A 20,785-nucleotide genomic window follows, 5' to 3' on the forward strand; every position below is an offset into this window, starting at 1 on the left:
GAAGGGTGAATAGTTTTATTTTATTTCAGTTTGTTAGTTTAATTACAGTGATTAACTTCTATGAATACTTGACACACAAGGATAGAATGTCATTTAAAATGTTGCCTGTGCAGTGAATAGAAATAGAAATAAAAATAAATAGATTTTTTTATGATGGCGACAGTTTGAGCCTGGAATGAACTGAATCACTTTACATTATTTGTTATGGGAATTTTGTTTTTTGAAATGTGCCACTGAATGGATTATGCTCCACTTTCGAGGTTTGACTGTTTAAACAGAGGGTGCGAGGGCAAACAATGCCTGGAAGAGCAAGCTTGCAGTTCTTTTAAAAGAAACACAGTTTGAATACTTGTTTTCAACACAAAATCCAAATTTAAAATGAAACTACAATACATTTCAAAAGCAGATACTTATTCACTCCAGTGCTATCTTCTACAAGGACCATAGTTTTATATGGTGGACGAACAACTGGTCCTCGGAAATGTGGACAACTGGTCAACGTACTTATATATTTTTTTTAAAACAAATTTAACAACTTACTTTTATTTTTTTTAAACTCAACAACTTCCCTTTTTTAACAAATGTAAAAACATTTTTTTTTTTTTTAGAACTCCGGCTAGGGTTAGGGTTAAGGTTAAGGTTAACCCTAACCCTTCTCGAGGACCAGTTGGCCATCAAGTGTGGTCCAAGAGGACCTGCTGTCCAAGGTGTCCACGCTTGAGGACCGGTTGTCCTACAATCATTTTATATGGAGGGACTCAAAATCAATGTGTGTGTGTGTATATATATATATATATATATATATATATATATAATCCATCCATTTTCTTCCACTTATCCGAGGTCGGGTCGCGGGGGCAGTAGCTTTAGCAGGGAAGTAATATACAACAATACAACATCAACAGCATCTAACTAACAAGATTTGTATTGATGAATTTCCTTTCATTTTTTTGGGTAAACAAACAACCTGGTAAGCTTAGTTTAACGGACATGTTATTCATTTAACTATTTCTTTCTTTATTTATTATTGAACAAAAGAATTTACCAGAATTTTTAAATCGTGAAATCATTTTATTTAAGGATTCTGAACATCGCAGCAGGGTGGAATAGAGGTGAGCATGTCAGCTTCACTGTCAGAAGGTTCTAGTTCAGTGGTTCTTAACCTGGGTTCGATCGAACCCCAGGGGTTCGGTGAGGCGGTTACTGGGGTTCGATGGAGGACTTGACACACACACACACACACACGCCGCGTGTGCGTGCGTGCTTTATCCGTAAAAGCCTTTTTGAATGCCTTGTTCATGCCGTTCAAAACGCAATACTAAAAACCAGCCCAAAAAAATGTACTCTTACCAATGAACCCTTTTCGAGGATTGTAGAAATAACAAAGAAAAGGAACAGACTTTGTTGGGCATTTTAACAATGAAGTCCCTTCCTCTGATATGAGAGTGCCACTTACCAAGGGGAATGGCAACAGCAAAATTCATCTTCACTTACAGAAAATTTTCATTGAATTACATTTTTTGTTCGATTTTTTTGTTGTTGTGAAATTCACGTTTTGTTCTTTTAACGCAGTGATTTTGTGTGGTTCATTTTGTGCATGACCTGGATGAATCGACACAGACAATAAAATATATACATGTTTTGAATTTAAAATAAACCATGTTTTATTTTTGAAATTAGGAAGGCTTCCGTGCACTCCGTATGAAACTTGCAGGGTTCCGTCCCTCCAACAACGTTAAGAACCACTGTTCTAGCTTGAATCTCCACTGGAATGTCTTTGTGTGGAAGTTGCATATCTGTGCTTTTTTTCTCAAAGCATTCTTGGTGCCTCCCACATCCAGAAACGTGCTTCTTAGGTTACGTTATGACTCGTGTGCCCAGGTTTGAATAGGAGTGTGAATGTTTATTTGTCTACATGTGACCCGCAAATGACTTTTGCCCATTCCAGTCCACATTCATCCACTGGAATAGGCCCTAGGAATCCAGTTAGAGGGATAAGTGATATAGAAAACGGATGGATGGTTTTGAGCCTTTTATTTAAAAATACCACATTACCACATTAACAAGTACTGTTTACCGCTGTACAGCCCTGTTCAAATGGCCCCCACATTTTCCATATTCAGCAGCCTCCAGATAGCAGTTGCACTATTGCATCGTGCTTCAATGGTTGACTGCACAACACATACAAGAGACACCCAGATTGTGGCACAATCTCTGCGTTTGAAACGCTTTGAGTAGCCCTGTGCGCTCTTGAAGCTAGAATGCTTGGCTAATTTGCTTTGATGCTGGCAAGCTCTCTGTGTAAGGGGCCTTTGCAGTGCAGGGGCTAGGAGTAGACATACTGTAAACCTGGGCCATAAAGGGAGACAGCTTGGTAGCGATCATCCACTGATGGTTTGTGATTGCCAGGGTTAGTGCCTAGCAGCCGTTGGGTGTCGGCTGAGTCAGAGAAACACAATGGGGGAGTGGCCATAGGGACAGATATGGACACATGGCTGACTTCCTGCTGGCACTAAACTGTGAAGATGCAAAATGCAATGTGCCAACAACTTCAAGAGGTCTCGTGACATATTGTTGGAAGACGGACAACAGACAGTCAACCAGGCTGGATGGGAATAACTGGCATGCCATGAACCACGCGTATGGTAATGCATAAACACGGTGAAAACAGCTACATAATCAATAATGAATGCAGCATAATAGTTTATATATACAGTTTATATAACTGTATATACATACTGTATACCTGTATATAAACAGTATATATATATATATATATATATATATATATATTTGTCTATAACTTTTTATTATATTTTATTTTTATATTTATATTATTTTTATATATATATTAAATATTATTAAAGCACAGCATTAGTGTTCAAACTTTGCATAATCTTACAGTGGCCTACTACGCTTTTTAAAAAACAATTATTTTAATATTAGTATAGTATAAAATAGTATTTTAATGTTGGTCATTATAGCAGTACTTGGAGAGCCAAGTTTTTTTTTCTTTTTTTTTTTTAAAGGTAGTACTAGTAAAAGTTTGACACCTACAAGACTATAAGTTTTACTCATATTATACCATGCTTTTTACACTATGTATCTCATGATATTATGACTGTATTTATTTTTATCCAACTTTGTGTTTCTTATACTATAGGTAATGTTCATACACATTTTTTTCAGGCTGTGGTGGCTGCTGCCATGTAGCTTTTATAGTGTGTTTATGGGCCAGTTACGAGAAGCTAACGCTGATAACGCTGTGCACTAATGCTAATCTATGCATCCAACAAGACTGCAGATCTCCTTAGTTTTGACATGGTGTCATGATTCCATGTTGTCTTACAAAAATAAACAAGCTATTCATCCTTGTAGCTGTCAATATGTGGAGAAATACGGTGAAGGGCACATGCATAAGGTGCGCCGCATTATAAGGCGCCCCGTCCATTTGGGAGAAAATTTAAGACTTTTAAGTGTGCCTTATGGTCGTGAAAATACGGTCGTATTGACATGCCGAGAAAAGGAATGTATTGCTGAATGGGAAAGTGGTATGTTTCTGTCCTGGCTACTCAGTGCTATATGCTAAGTCAGCCACAAGTTGACTATAATAATAATAATAAAAAAATTTTTTTTTAAAAAATGCAAAGTAAATAAAACGTAAGATGTGTGTAGTCTTCTATGCTTGTAAATCACCTTTGCACCTCATCAAAATGAATGCTGAGGACATGTTTTATTGATTTGTACAGTTAGTTTTTTTTTTAACTTGTATAATACTGGTTTATGTTGTTAAAATGTTATTATTGAATTATAATACACAATAAATTATTATTGAAAGCACTTCTATTTACCTATATGGTAAATAAAGGTGATGGCTAAAGTGATCTGTAAAGTTTGCCCTTGACTCAAATCCTCATTTGGGTCACATAAATGGTAATAGAATGATCAAAACAAGCACATTTTTCAACAATACCTTTCTGCTGACCACAATAATGGCCACAAAAGTGATGTAGAAACAAGCAGGCTGAGACAGAGGAGGCAGAGGGAGTGAGTGAGTAAAGACAAAGAAGTCAGGAGTTCACATCGACTGAAGACAGAGAGAGAGAGAGAGAGTGGATTGGAGGGCAGCGGCTGCTGGGAGCGTGTCGGCCTCTTTGGTGACCTGCTGTGTCCAGATTACATGTTCACTGTCCCACAGCAGGAGTGGGAGTGAGAAGGATAGGTCTGAGTGGTAAATGACCACAGCAGGCAGCATCATGTGACTGCTTGAAAGCACTCATGGAGGCGGTGCTGGACCAGCAACCCATTTTCTCTGACTTTTTGCTAACACTAAATTCTCCTGACACATTTACTCATTATGCTGGTTGCAAAAGAAAATTTTACTTGAATAAAGTATATTTATATATATATATATATTTAAAAAAATAATAATAAAAGACGTAAACTGATCTGGTACTCATCATGGACAAGCGCAACGTTTGCATCAAGACCGAATGACATCAGGCGCAATTGAGGGTCCTAAGTACAATGACTGACATGTACGCCGGCCAATGATTGGATAAACGGTAAAATCCAGGCGAGTGGCAGTCAATGTTAATTTTCTGGGTTTGGACATTTTTATTTGGCTTTCTGGGATGCTATTCAGACCATACGGAACTGGTCACAGCAAAGAACATTGAATCAGAAAAGGAACTGTTGTTGACACAAGACGGGGTCTGGTGTCGGGCCCAAGTGCAGCACAGCGAACCACTAGAATAGTTGGAAATGCCTTTAATACAGACTTTAATATCAAGCTGTGACAGGTCTCTTCAAAGCCAGGATAGAGAGCAGTGAACTTCACAGTCGAGAGGGTGAGGCCTTCAAGATTGGGAATTTGTCTTGGGCCAAAGTCATGAAATGCTCCGTAATCCACAGATGATAGGTCAGGAATGCTCACAATTCATTGTTGTCTTAATTCCCAATTCACAGAGAGCAGGATGGGGAAACTCACACTTCGTTTTCTTTGTAGCATAATCCCAACAGCCATGGGGACCGGGAAACGGACATGGTAAGACGTAACCCGAGGACGGAGGCAGAAAGCTGGGCAAACATGATATGGCAGAACTTGTGGTCGGGGGCAGAAAGTGAAGTGGCTTCACAGGGTAGCGTTGTAGCATCTTGCATGGATGGCTGTCAAACACACCGACAATGACTGCGTCATCAACAAAGCCTTAAATAGGCGGGTGTAGCTGGCTGTGGCTGACAGACTGTGATTGGCTGGCTGTCATGGGAGACTTTGATTGGCTGACATATTCACAGATTGTGACAATGATGAAAGTGACACACGCATCTTGGCCCTGGTTGTATATTGGATATATACTATAATAGCGCAACGCTAATTTTTAAAAGAGCAGAATGTACACTGCAAAATCATCGGTGTTTAGTCGTGATGTTAAAACACTCACCTCCCATGCACGTTGTAATTTTCCACAGTAAAGGTCCATTTGCATTTGTCTACGACACACAATTTGGTTTTACGTTTTCATGTGTTTTTCGCCTCGTATGAAAGTTAAGTATTTGACAAAGTGTAATGCTCTCTCGCATGTCAATCTAAAACAATACCCTGCTGTGATACCTCATCAAAAGGTGAGTAGTTTTACTATTTGGTTTTAGTTTCAGTACACATTGCTTCACCGCTCTTTTTTAAACAATTTCATAACAGTTAAAAATGATAAAATGCTACATGACATGCTCGAATGTTGCCTGTACAGTTAGTATAGGTTTTATGATGGCGACTGCTTGACCCTGGAACATACATTTCCATCATCATTTATTTGAAAAGTGATTCAAAGTTCCAACACATTTTTACAGGATGTCAACCAGCATTCACAAATATTGTACTCTATTGTACCCTTCTGCATGTAAGCTTACTAGGTAACAAACGTGGTATGTATACATGAACTGCATAGGTCAAAATGAGCCTTAACTGTGCGTTGTCACTGAAAGGGTTGCTAACTGTACCGCACACAAACAGATGAGCAGCTGCACTGCAGAGTGACGAATTGACCGCCAGAACTAAATGATCCTGGAACACTGCTTAGACAAAAGACTGCACAGTTTATAAAGGGAGTTCCTTCAGTGAGCTGCACGGCATTCACGTTCGCACTGCTAAAAGATTATAGCCACAAAGGGTCCTCTGAAGTGTGAATGTTTGCATCTGTACTTAAAAGTGTGTAACTCGAAGAGTGGTCAATCAGGAAGAAGTCGAGTACCGGACAGTCCCTCCGAGGAGCACTTCCTTCAATACTGCTCCACATTGTCCTGGAGCAGCCTTTAACTAAGGCATCTATTATGGTAATAATTTTCTGTGATAGTTAAGAGGATATTAAGGAATCAAACGCGCTGCTATTACTGATTCCTGCTCTCATTGAACGAATGAGCTGAGAGGAGAACAAAGTGCACTAGATGTGCTTTAGGGGACAGAAAAAGCCCCAAGCAAAGCCTCTGGCAGAAGGATTTAAAACCTTTATGGAGCTAAACAAGAACACTTATGCCGCTAGGATCAATTAAATGGCTGGAAGTAAAAATACTTTACCACTGTTGTCTTATTTTCTTCACCATTACCAAGGTTTTTCTAGGACATCTTTTTGGTCTTAGAGAGCAAAAGCCATACAATGATTCTTCACAGTTTGTTGTTGTTAATTTAAAAAAAGTAAGTGATTCATTTATGAGAATCTTGAACCAAACACATAAACCAACCAGGTGATTTCGGCCACTAAAAATGCCAACATGGAGCATGTTGAGCAAGTGACTAACAAAAGCAGCAATAATTTATATGATTTCCATGCATTAATTGCACTTTAAAAAAGTAAGGGCACCTCTGTGACCATCAGACCACTGTGGTAAGGACAGCTACTGAATGAAAATGAATGGTTGAGTACTTACTGTAGGTTGCATAACATATTGTTGATGAGGCATCCATGATGTACTCTGGACCTAGAGGAAAGAACATACAGTTTACATTCAGTATATGGTTTCCTTTTGACGTCGCACCGAAACTGACGTTCAATATTAAATATTTTGGAGAGTGGAATTCAAACATTGATTCAATAAGCTCAACTTCATAAAGTTTAAATTACTCACAAAAAGTACCTCAGGTGTTAAGAAAATGCACCTGATTATTATGCATGATATGACTTGTGCACAGACTCCATTAATTAGACCCTCTCTCTATTATCATAGTGTTATTAATTCCAAATGAAGTCATGCTACAAGTCGTCTCAGAGGTGGTGAACAGTCAGAGAACGCACAGATGAAAGCCATTAAGGCCTGGATGAACAAGCTTTTCAACAACTTCAGGATGGAAAACAGGATTTTTCTTCTTTTGTGGCTCCATATTCAAAGGTATGCCAAGTAACACAACATGCACTAATAATATACATGGGCACTGACAGTTGTGAGGAATAGAGGAGCAAAGTGATTTTATTTTAGATGTGCTAGAGAGAATTAGACAGCTTGGAGCAGGCAAACACACAGGCTGGCCACTGATCCTGCTAAAATGACTTGATTAAACAAAGACAAACAGAGAATAATCTGCTCTAAGAGCAATAAATCCTCTGAGTCAACCCAAACTCGTGATTTGGACTCGCATTCTAAACAAGCATGATGCTCAACAAAATTAAGCCAAATCTATTTGTTTAGACAGCCAATGTTTGCTCTTCCCAGCTCAACCACAGAGTTCATCCAAAAATCAAAATATTTGGGTCGTTATGGCAAGAATACTTCACATAAACATTGATGTAATAATACAAAAATGGTACACATGTAACCAAAATATGTATACCTCCCCTTACAAATACCACAAGTCAGGCATTAAATTAAAAGATGTGGAAAAAGTCAACAGGGAAATTAACACAAAAGTATTCTTATTTTTGTGCACATATAAAACATCGCAAAAATAGGCGTTAGAGGATCGCAGCTGACTGGGATCCCAGCTCCCTAATTAGCAGAAACACGATAGCGAATGAAAGGATGGTATAACTTTAACACGAAATTTTTGCGTTCTCAGCCAATCATACGCCCATAAATTTACCTCAATCAGGTGCTCCTCACAAGATTTCTGACAGCGGAGTGCAAAGAATAATCAGAAGAGTTTTCAAAGAGCTAAGGACTACCTGTGAAGAGCTTCAAAAAGAGCTGGAATTTGCAAGTACCATTGTCACAAGGAAAACAGTAATGTTTGTAATGTAGTAATGTAACAGTAGTGAGTAATCAGAATCGTCTTTATTTGCCAAGTATGTCCAAAAAACACACAAGGAATTTGTCTCCGGTCGATGAAGCCGCTCACTTAGAGCAGTTTGAATGACTAATACAGCAATAGTCCGGTGCAATGACCATTGTGCAAAGGGCGCCGAGACATCAAGGAGTGTACGCAGTTTAAAGTGACTAGTCGCGCGATATTCTGGGACAATGTTGATGGTGCAAATGTTGCAGATATTCCTCAATCAGTGTGCAAGTGGGGCAGATGCTACTCTGGCATGAGTGGCCAGTGTTGGTCGACAACAGATATGCAAATAGTGCAGCGTGGCGAGACTACTACAGTGAGTGCACGAGTATGTACGTACATACAGGAGGCGTCTTGAAGCTGTCATTGCAAACAAAAGCTTTTGTACAAAGTATTAAATAAATACCAGTTGGCGTGTTCAATACTTTCCCCCCCGTGTCATTTCACATTAATACACAACTTAATTTCTGAGTTTATTTGTTCTACTTTCTTTGCATGTATGGATGACTTACTCTGTTGAAATTTTCATGTCAATAGCACCTTTGGAAATATATTTAATGAGACAAATGGCGACGTGTTAAATACTAAATTTCATCTGTATGGCCTGAAAAGGCTACACTGCAGGGGGTGGGGACAGGTGAGTTTCCGTAATTCATTGGACACAGACACCGAGTAAAATACATAACCACAACGAACGCACACACACACACACACACACACACAGGACCTGCTGTCACCCACAGCTCACGCAGACTCACTCACGTCACAGATGGACACGCGACCCGGTACCAAAACAGTGGTTGGGGACCATCGGTCTCAAAGTTATTGACTGGCAACCAGTCCAAGGTGTATCCTGCCTCTTGTCTGAAGTCAGCCGGGATAGGCTCCAGTTCACCTGCGACTCACGAGTAAGGCTACATGGCGCAGAAAATGGATGGCTAGAAGAAATAGCAGGTCACACGCACACCACCACGCATTCTTCCTTTTATAAGTCATACTCCATCTGGGAATGCGTGCGCCAAGGGCGGAGTTATTTCCCCACGTTCTCCATGCCCCTATTCAACACATTCAAGGTCAATACAAAGCGGTTTATGAATGAAAATGCTTTTCATTCAGCCTGTTGAGCAATAGCTCCTTACTGTGACTTGTGGCAGTGAGCGGGGGGTGGGAAACCCCCCCCCAAAAAACAAGAAACAAAATTTTGTGTCAGAAATGGAGGGGCTTATGGGTGAGGAGGAGATTATAAAGTATTATTTGGTGTTCAAAGGAAGGATGTAAACTAAATAAATAATTAATGCGAGTGGCAACATGTCACTGATAAAGTGGTTGGATATAAAGCTGGAAGGAAAAATAAACATCCGTTAGCTGTTGGCACGTGTGTCACAGGTGGGGCAATGACAGTCTTTTGCATGCAGCGCAGGGAATACAAAATGCGTTGACTATTAATAGAATCCAAGACAGCAGGCATTACTGTGTTTATGCTACAGCACCACCGGACATGCCACAAAACAATGATATTATTCCCCAAATGACTGCATTTTCACATTTTCCCACAATCGTATGAATTCCCTGCACCCCGCAAGATTTCTTGAAGCTTGAACATAAATTCGGATGTGATATTGACCAGAATGTTTTAATTCAGGACTAATTTCCAAGATCGATTTTGAGTCTGTGGTGGCTGGGGAAGTGAGAAATATTGAGGCGTCTGATGTATTTAAGACAAACGTTGGGCCATGTCTTTTTAAAACTGAAGGAGAATGGAAAGGTTGTAGTTCCCTCGAACTGGAAACCGGGTATGAAAAGTGATGTACAAATAAAGTTGGACTGATTAAATGCAAGCACGAATAACATGTCTAGTTTTGTAATGAAGGGTTTGATATGATTAATTGTAGAGTATATGAGTAATTTGGCCTCATGTGATCATATCACCATGTGAGTTGCCAGTCTTTAGTGCACACCTGTCAAACTCAAGGCCCCGGGCCCAAATCTGGCCCGCCAAGTCATTTCATGTGGCCCGCGAAAGCAAATCATCTGCGTCAACTTTCATGATTCTTGCTCAAATTCTCCTAAAATAATAACAATAGTATCGTTGAGACATTGCAAGAATTTTCTGTTTACAGAAACTTGAGCAATAGTTGAACAAACTATTATCCTTGACTTCTGATTTCAAAACTAGGTATCCATCAATTTGTTGTGTGCATGTAATATTATTATGAGGTGACTAGAAATTCATATGGTTTCACAGTCAACGGCCCTCTGAGGGAAACCGTGACTACAATGTGGCCCGCGACAAAAATGAGTTTGACATACCTGCTTTACTGCATCCAAAATGTGCATACCGCATGAATCTGTGTGCAGGTATGCGCATTATCCCACCAAGTATTTAGAAAATGTTCCATCTCATCCATCCATTTTCTTTACCGCTTATCCTCAGTAGGGTCGCGGGCTGCTGGAGCTTTTGCTCTCATCCTCCCAGTTAACTCCGGGCGGGAGGCGGGCTACACCCTGAACTGGTCGCCAGCCAATCGCAGGGCACATAGAAACAAACAACCATTCGCACTCACATCCACACCTACGGGCAAATTAGACCTCAATCAACCTACCATGCATGTTTTTGGGACGTGGGAGGAAACCGGAGTGCCCGGAGAAAACCCACCCAGGCACGGGGAGAACATGCAAACTCCACACAGGCGGGGCTGTGATTTGAACCCCAGTCCCTAGAACTGTGAGACAGATGTGCTAACCAGTCGGCCAAATTTCATTTATTGATTTATTTATCGATGCCCTAAAATGTGACATACTCAAGTCCTGTTTTGTGTTACCCAACGGTTATAGAGAGATACTGTAAATGGATAGGTTGATCGGTCGGTCAGTCAATGAAGTCAGATGAGGCCCATGGTCATTCAGAGGAAGATTTCATTTTGTTTGGTGCACACGGCAGCTTGAAATGTCTTTGTCATTCCTTTCTGTCTCGTTTTTCCGAAGATAAAGGACTCACCTTCCTGCCGTGACTGGCTGAAGGGCAAAATTACTGGTGAGGTGGCGGAGCTGCCGCAAGGATTAATATTCCTCAAAAGCCTGGCCATTGTTTTTGATAAATCAATTTGAGAAGCCTTCCGACGGCGGATTACAGACACGCCCTGCCCCCCCCCCCCTCCTTCCATCGCAGACCCTTGACGGGTTTTAATCAACTGAGCCGCAAAGACGGGCGCAGCAACCTTCAGCAACACGATCCCGCCGACTTCCACCACTTAAGGCGATACCATCGCCACCACCACCCCTAACCTGACTCTTCTTTCTCTCCATCTGTCGCTCCCGTTGTTCCACCTATCCTTCATCCCCTTCTCTGTTGCACTACCCTTTCTGTCTTTCTGTGCATACCAAGCAGCACTAATGCTAAGCGATAGTGTCTTGAGCAGGAGGACACGATGGCAAAGCCGCTTGATGTTTACATTTTGCAAAGGCTGTTGCGTGAAATGTGGACTGACAGAAAACTGTTAACACTCCTGACGTCTCACACAAGCAATTTTCACAATCCTGTTTTGTTCTGTTTCATTACCCCCACGGATCACAGCTAGGAGGAATATGGAGCTTCACTACGGAAGGGGTAGTAACTGTACTGCATTACAAAATGAATAAAACCTTGACTGTATTTGCTTAGAGATGGCAGAAGAGGTCACGAAACTGGATGGGAGGAGAGTTTGTGTTTCCACGGTGCTTGATAGGTGATTTTCTTCTTTTTCTCTCCTTTTTTTGTTGCGTCTCTTCAGATGCCTGTTGTGCGTTCCGCCAATGAAAGAGATGTCATTGTGCACAGCTGGAGTAGGCAAGGATATGATCAGAGAACGCATGCTGTTTTGCAGGCTGTCCCCTCTCCCTTTCTATCTCCATAGACAAATAAAACCCCACAATTTCAAATACACTATGCAACCATTTCCCATTATGCAGTGTCTCACGGCCCACCTGATATGTAGAAACGGGGGACGCAGTGATGAAGGGCGTGATGGAGGTCTGTGCGATCATGCGGTTGGTGGCGATGCTGTAAGGCGAGGAGTAGAACCTGAGAAGGGTCAAAGAGGGATGTTAAGAAGAGTGCGTCAGAGAGAACAACATTATGGTGTGGCAATATTTTTTATATAAATGTAACAACCACTCGGAAACACCAACACTTGTCTGTCTAGTTTATTTCTTGCAAGAAAGAGGAGCGATTGTAGAACGCAATCAGACAGAATTCATTATACAAGACTAACGTGGCAGCTTCTGTCCCACTTATACGAACGTAGAGCCCCCTTGCAATCACAAACATACCAATTATTGAAAGTTACTTGGAGGAGGATGTTCAAAAAGGACCTTGGGTAATGAGCCAAATGTATAAAGAAAATGACATGATCTGATCACATGAAGGAGCTTGTTCTGTAAAATTGCCTTTTTGAATATTACATACAAAACCTTTTTCCAAATTATAAAGACAATGTTATCAACATTTTCTATATGTTATTAACAAAAACAATTAAAGTACTACCAAGTGTCCTTTAAACAGGAGTATGAATTCTGGTACCTTTGTTAAATGCTATTTAAGGGATTAAAATAACTCACATGTGCCACTAGATACACAGCTGTCTGTCATTGGTCAACAGAGAATCAATGTTTTGGTATGACAAGAGAAATTGAATACTACTACTAGTTATTCCCAAATTCGGCTATTTGCAGATTATTGTTTTTTTTTTTGGGAGCATATGCTCCTATTCTGTGTTTTTGTGCTCAGGGTAAAGTAAAGTCATGTCTCATATCAAAATATTGCTTTGGTGCCATTTTGTGGCATCTATAGGAAGTTACAAAACCTTTTTGGGTGGGCATCAATTATTTGCGGATTTTCGCTATTTGTAGCAGGACTTTGTCCCTAGCCCCAACGAATAGTGAGGGTTCACTGTACTGTACAATGGATTACAACCAGAGAGTCAAATGTTTTTCTGTTCATGTGTAATGTCAGCTTTTCTCAATATAGCCATCCATCCATTTTCTATATCGCTTCTCCGCATTATTGAGGTCTGTGAGTGAGCTGGAGCCTATCTCAGCTGCTCACTTTGGGCAAGAGGCGGGGTACACCCAGCTAATCACAGAAGGGCATATTAATGTTCTATATTGAATGAAGGCCAATGGAACATCTAATGTCGAAATTTGGAAGTAATGCCTCCAAAGTGGCAGAAAATCTCTGATTTCGAATCACTGTTATGACTGATGTCACGGGATACGTCAGCAAAACACGAACGACGTCAGTGTACTTCATAAAGCGTCACTTCAGCAAGCTTTATCTGCGAAAGCATAATTTTTTGTCCTTTTGTGGATTTTTACATGTTTTCCAACAGCAAAAATGACACTACTAAGTTAATAAATTAAGGACTCCAGCTCCTATGTTTGATAATGATGACAATTAGACCCTTGCAGCCGATTATCAACATTTCTATCATTTCCAGTGGGAACAATTTTTTTGAAATCTGTTGAAGTATGATTGTTGCAAAACCTTAAAGGTTTCATTGTGTGGGTTACTTTGTTACATTGCTTTGATTCACAATACAGTATTTATGTAACAGCGAACCCCAACTTAATCTGCAATGGAAATACAAACCAGATAAGGATTTATTGTACCATGACAAATTGAAATGAACCCAAGTTTCTCGTGAAATGGGAGCCAATAAGAGCTTTGGTCCCATAAATGTCTGCATGTGGTCCAAAAGGATGCATTTGTCGAGGTACCTGATACGAGCTCAACATCTATAATTTGCATAAAAATGGCTGATTTCTGAGTAAACAAAAGTTTGTTATAAAACTAACTGGATTGTTCAACTGATTTTAACTGGATTGTAAACCTGATTATATCCCAGTAGTGTTGGGTGGACACAGATATTCACACAGTGTCGTTGGATTTAGCAAATCATTTATTAGATATTGCACATATTTTCTTGAAGTGCCTTATGGCGTTTGCCACAGAAAACACACTTTTCTCACATCAAATGGAGCTTTGTCATTGTATAAAGACATTTTTTCCCCCCTAGCCAGACCTTGACAGCACCATGCTGGCATCCTGGATTAAGGAGCAAGTTTGTGTGCTGAGCTTGGAGAAAAGTCCATGCATTTAAAGGAGGCAAGGTTTTCCTTGAACTTTGGAGAAGTGAGGTGGTCTGTTATGCTACTTCCTCATTCCCTAGAGTCTGAGGTTTTGTGATTGTGCAGTTCAACAGACCACCTGACCTGAAGACTACACCATATAACAAATACAGTTGAAACCAGAGGGTTACATACACTAAATAGTGTAAAAAGACATACAGTTTTTTTCTCACTGTCTGACATGAAATCAGACTAAACTTTTCCTGTTTTAGGTCAATTAGGATTACCAAAATGATTTCTACTTGCTAAATGCCGGAATGCCCAGACAATTGTTCATTACTTTCTTCATATTTACTTAATTTATTTAAGTTACTTACCTCTTCACTAGTATTTATTACCATTGTTTTCAAACTTTAGAAATGGGGTCAAACATTTTGGATAGCCTTCCACAAGCTTCTCACAATAGTTGGCAGGATTTTTGGCCCATTCCTCCTGATAGAACTGGTGTAACTGAGTTTGTAGTTTGAACCGAAGCTTCCAAAGACATGATCATCTGGGGGTTTCCAAAATTATGAAAAGGCATATTAATCTTTCTGTATGTAAACCTTTGACGATGAAGAAAGTAATGAAAACAAAAAAAACCCCTCATTATTCTGGCATTTAATTTTTTCCCCATAACCCTATTTGACCTAAAGGTAGAAAAGATTGGTCTGATTTAATTTCCGACAGTGAGAACAAAAAAAGATGGTGTCTTTTCATATAGTTTATGTAAATTTCTGCATTCAACTGTGTAGACTTGCTTAGGCATGTGGTCGGTGTGGTGTCAAGACACTCCTTATATAGTTCTGGATAGCCATGGCAAATGAGATGCTATTCTCTTTATGACAAGCGAGTATAACATCAACATTATTTGGAAACTCTGTTGCTACTGTATAACAATAAATAAAAATACAATTTATTCCCCTTATCAAATGTCTACATGGGTGTTGGAAGAACATGTTATACTTGCTTTTAGCGATAAAATAGTAAAAGAATTCTAGGACATAACTCACAAGGACATAAAGGAAAAAAAAAAGTGGCATTGCTCATCCTGTCCTCGAAAGACCCTTTGGTTTGAAGATACTAAAGAAATCTTGCGAAGTGAAAATAGGTTATTTTTTTTCCAACTCACAGCCGGAATTTGTCTTGTCGCCCTCTGGTAATGAAATTCATACATATATAAACAAAAAGTCCATCTACATTATACATTGTTACATATAAATATTACACAACACGATGGACACCATCATCTCTATCGGAATGAAAATCCCTTTTTGAAAGCCAGTCTCGTATTGAGGAGATTAATACTGCGTGTAGGTGTTGACACACACACTCACGTGGATGCACAGTGCCTTTAAAAGTCTTCACACCCTTAATAAAATGCCAGGTTTTTATGACCAATGAGGCCAAGATGAATCATGTCAGAAATATTTCCACCGATAATGTGAATTACTACCGGTTCAATTGAAGTGAAAACCAAACTAAATGTTTTCGTGGGAGAGGATAGAATTATGGCCCAAAAGTGACATTACTGAGAACGTCCTTTGAAAATGGAAGAAAAGGCTGCAAAGAGGTCTACAGTAACTTGGAAGAGGCTGCAGGAATTTCTTCCAAGTATCTGGCTATGTCCTATGTGTAACAGGCTGGTCAGAATGCAAAAAAACCATTGGAAGTTTTGTACAAACAAGTAATTAAAGTGATGGATAAAAAACCAAGGCACTATCATCACTGTGCAATTTAAAAAAAATACAGTCTTTTAAACTGGGACCGTCTTCACATATTTGCAGATTTCAATTTGATTTATAAAGTACTGCATGATTTGGCCCCAGCTCCTCTGGCTGAGTTCATCAGCCAAAGAAACAGCTGTGAGCGTGTCACTCGAGGCTCTGTCAGAGGTGACTGTCTCATTCCTCTGCGCAGGAGCACTTTCAGTAAGTCAGCCTGGTCAGTGAGGAGCGCTGGTGAGTGGAACTCAGTAGCTGAGGAGGTTAAACTGCTTACAACATACAAGGCCTTCACAAAAAAACAGAAAATGTGGCTAGTTAACACCTATAGCTGCCAACACTAAAAGACAAGTATGTTATGTTGTCTTTTTGTTATGATCAAAAAAATTATGGTTTTATTCTCTCTTAATAGTATAGTTTGATTATGTATCCTGTATTATATTGTCTTGTAGATGTATTTTACTGCTTTTTTACATCATGGCCAGGGGACTACAGATGAAAACTAGCCTTCTGGCTAATTCTGGCTTTTTTAACCATGTGTACTTCATGTGTTTTATGAAATTGCATTGTCCCCTTTCAAAAATAAACTGAACTGAACTGAACTGAACAACAACCTCCCATACTTTTTAAAATTATGGGATAGCAAGGCAGGGGCCTTTTTCCTATGTAGACAAATATCCAAGCTATCCGGCTAAATTCCTTATCAGTCATCCATGCATAAGCATTCACACAAGTTGAATCAAGGCACCGGAGCTTTTCTTGGTTGTTGAATATGTTTCACTCTTAATCCAAAACACTTCCCAAGGTGGAAATCTTAGGTTTGGTATCTCCCTATTTACAGTATATCCCTTGTCCTTATCCTTATCCTTGGGATCCTGCGAAGTGAACCTTCTTTTGCTGGCAGATTTAACAAAGGCCCAGTTAGGAAACCCACAGTTCGTTCAAGCCTGCCTGATGCGTGCCTGCTCCTTCTGTCTTCCGTTGTCTGTTTGGGATCTTCTCTGCTCTGTGTTTATGGCTTCTAATAGCCCCAAGCTTTTGATCTAGTGGGTGACGGGAGTCAACGAGCAGGTACTGGGCTGTTCAGTTAGGTTTTCTGTTGAGCTCAATATTCAGGCTTCTGTCAACAGCAATGCGTTCTCTTTGTCGTCCTTCCGACTGAAACTGGTCTTACTGTCCTTGCCGTTCAAACACCGAGATGAGTCCAGTTGTCTAAATTCAACTTTTGTAAATGTGGGAAAATGTTTTCGGGTCTGACAAAACCAAAGTTGAACTTTTTGGTCATAGCGCCGTAATTTGGTTGTCAATTTAAGTATGTGTAAAGTGCATACTTTTCTCCGTACACTGAAATTATGCAAGTTGACTTTTACATTACCCTGCTTGCTTAATGTTGAAGGCGGATCAAGTTAACTTTGGATACGAATTAACCTATTTGATACTTCTTGTCGTTCCTTTTTCTTCTTTGGCATTAAACTGTCATCGAATGTTGCTGCGGTTTAGCAAAAGTGGGGTAAGGAGTTTCTTGTGAATGACTGACCAAGAGGGAGTAAAAAGGGAGCTTCAGTGCTCTCCTTCCAGTTGTGAGTGGGTTGGGGAACAATAAACGATGTGGCTGGGTCATTTATTTCACCAGGACCATTAGATCTTGGCAGAACAACACGGGAAGAACGCGCGCGCGATGCAGACCTACTTGAACTACTTGAACACATTCTCCTTTAGTGCCCCTCTGCCATTCTTCACCTGACCCTTTCAAAAAAACAAAAAAAACTTACTACAGGTTCATATTGATTACCTTTATCAAACAAGGAGTTGCAGGCACTACATTAATCTTTATGTATGGCAGTAGTATTGATTCAGTTCCCATTTGGCAAGAGGTGAGTGTATTAAAAGATGCCAAGGTCAGACTTACCCATTCTGCATTGCAGCAGGATCATATGTTAATGCCATGCCAGTCTGAAAGAGAACAAAGAGTAAACACAAAGGATTAGTGACAGGAGATGGACCAGTAAAAAAGAGGACAACAAGGCCCATTGGCTAGCAGTGAGGCACTGGATAATTTGATCATTATGGTCAATTACTCTCATCTTTTCAACACAGCGTTCTTTCACTGAATGTTATGATTCTTTTTTTTTCTCTATGATAAAGACACCTTCGTCCAAAACAAGCACACCACAGCGCATCACTAAAATCAATTGGTCCATTGCACAAGCAAAAAAGACAGTTGTGCAAGTGTCAAAGCAACTTATCAGCCACTGCTGCTGTTTGCATGATTTGCCGCATTGTCGAATGCAACTGCGGATTCAGCTGTAGGGAACATTTTGCGCAAACCAGACTGAATGGGCCCAAAGTGGAAAATTGGTGATCATACAGGTCTTTTTAATCTCTACAGCAAGACAGAATGAATGCCAACTACTGCACCACAAAACACATATTATACAAACAGTACTATTACTTTAAGCCAGTACCTCAATCTGCAAACACGTTGACTTTAGAAATGAAAGATTGACTGCTGATTTAAAAAAAAAAAAAAAAAAGTTGCGGGAATGTGTGTTTGTGCATATAAGGCCCTGTGTGAGGCCAGTAGAGAAACCTGCGCAGTGCAATCCGTCATCTGCATTCCTGAAGGTTCTCTCCCAGGGGAGAGCTAATCCGATTTCTTTTTAACCAGAGGTTGCTGAGGACGGCAGATTTCATCAACATAACCACACATATACAAACGCATGCGCGCACACGCCTACACACAAACTTAGCCTTCCTGTACTTCTACATCAACTTGGATTGTCTTCCTCTGTCCTTTCCCCCCCCTCTTCATCCTTTCAGCTACCATTTTCCCATCTTTCTGTACAAATCTTTTGGCCTTGTTCCCCCGGAGGTTCACCTGCACAGAGCTATGGGGTCGAGGTAATAGTGGCTGAGGGGAGCAAGGGAGCGGGATTAGCCCCCCACAATTCCACAAGTGAGGGGAGCTTGACTGAACGATGAAGCCCTTGCTAACACAGATGTATGTGTGTGCACACGTGGGTGTGGATTTAGTGTGAGAGAAGCCCTTAAAAACTTATTATTATTATATAGTGTCCCATCATCAAATGCTATAAACAACAAATGCATTATGAGAGTGTGAGTTGAATTCTTATTCTTTCAATTGTAGTCATTCGCAATTCAAGTTACGACAGCTAAATATTTATAAAAGTTTACAAATGTTTTATGATGGCAACAATGACACCCTGGAACAGATTTTCTTTTTTCTATTATTCCTAATGAAGAACTTTTCCAAAATATAAACAAATCAGAGGTTGCCATAATGAATAAACTTTGACCTTTGTTTCACTGTATATTGTTTGGCATACTGATATTGGACCTCTGTATAACATGGTGGTTAGATGAATGTCAGTTTGGGTGCTCCTGTTAGGATAATCACAGTTAACGGTTTACCGATGACTACAGCATTATCATTTATAAAGTTTAATTATCATTTATACCGTATTTAGTTTCATGGCCAAATGAATAAAATGGTGGATCCATTGCAAAGCCACAACTAGAGTCTGTGGCCAATCACAGTGGAGGGAAAACATTGGTACTCATCTGTTTGTATTTTAAGTATTAGCCTGATGGAAACGTTTCGGTACATTAGTTATAGTAATGTAATATCATGATAATATCGATAATCCTGAGCATTTTGCTCATGAAAATCGCAATTTTCCTATTGTTTCATCTCTCGTGTGGAGTTTGTGTCATGTTTTCTTCGAATGCTTGCCTAGGTTTTCACCGAGTACTACGGCTTCCTTCCATGTTATGGAAACATCATATTAGGTTTATTTCGACTCGAAATTGTCCATATGTAAGAATTGAGTGTGAATGCTTGTTTGTCACATGTGCTGTATGATTAATTGCCGAGCAGTCCAGGGTGTACCCTGCCACTCTCTCACAGTCAGCTGAGTGAAGTTCAACCTCACCTGCGACCCTAATGAGGACAAGCGGTACAGAAGATGGAAGGATGTCGGGCTTCATTAACAAACCGTGCTTAAGAACAAATTTGTCCTTCAGTCAACCTGGAGACAGCGAACCTATTAAACAAACATGTTTTCCAGAGCCACAGCTTCCCCTCAGACCTGATGTCTGACAGCTATGGAGGCTCTCGCGAGGCTGTCTACTGGATGTCAGGCCCATTCTAATGCCCAGACCTAGCGGGCAAACCAGGCACGTTGTCGCCCTTCATTCTGGTCAATGGGTGGAATATGCTCACGACTTGCTAGTCTGCTTGGCCACAGGTATGTCACCTTTCAAAACTGCATATGGTCATCAACCCTCCTCGTTCTGTTGGCAGGAATCTGACATTGCCATTCAGACGGTTCACATTCATCTCCGGCATCTCCCATTCATTGCTTGCAGAATGCCACAGGATTCGGACTCCTACTTACCATCCTGGACAAGAGGTTTGGCTTTTCACAAGGGACTTCCAGTTGACTCAGGGGTCAAAGAAATTTGCTCTATGTTTCATTGTGCTGTTTAAGACTGACTCTGTTATTAACCCTGCTGCCATGAAGCTCAAGATTCACCCTGTGTTTCACGTTTGTCTCCTCAAGCCATTTTCCACCAGCCCACTGAATCCTGCAGTAATTTGGTTCAGTCAGTGTACACTGTGAGGTCAGCTTTG

The 20,785-nt window shown here is 40.3% G+C and overlaps 1 protein-coding gene across 4 annotated transcripts in view; it reads right to left on the reverse strand.

The window, feature by feature from the left end:
- Positions 1 to 20,785, reverse strand: part of rbms3 (RNA binding motif, single stranded interacting protein) — a 398,433-nt gene that overhangs the window by 40,853 nt on the left and 336,795 nt on the right. For 3 of the 4 annotated variants that reach the window (XM_061760185.1, XM_061760184.1, XM_061760183.1), the window contains 3 exons: positions 18,041 to 18,084; positions 12,227 to 12,323; positions 6,925 to 6,975 (listed from right to left, as the gene is read on the reverse strand). In XM_061760185.1, coding sequence (XP_061616169.1) covers positions 6,925 to 6,975; positions 12,227 to 12,323; positions 18,041 to 18,084 — 192 coding nt within the window. Of the gene's footprint in view, positions 1 to 4,736; positions 5,170 to 6,924; positions 6,976 to 12,226; positions 12,324 to 18,040; positions 18,085 to 20,785 lie in introns of those variants that run through there. The other variant, XM_061760186.1, reaches the window with a different exon arrangement.

Source organism: Phyllopteryx taeniolatus, chromosome 21 (genome assembly GCF_024500385.1).
Source record: "Phyllopteryx taeniolatus isolate TA_2022b chromosome 21, UOR_Ptae_1.2, whole genome shotgun sequence".
Taxonomy (NCBI): domain Eukaryota; kingdom Metazoa; phylum Chordata; class Actinopteri; order Syngnathiformes; family Syngnathidae; genus Phyllopteryx; species Phyllopteryx taeniolatus.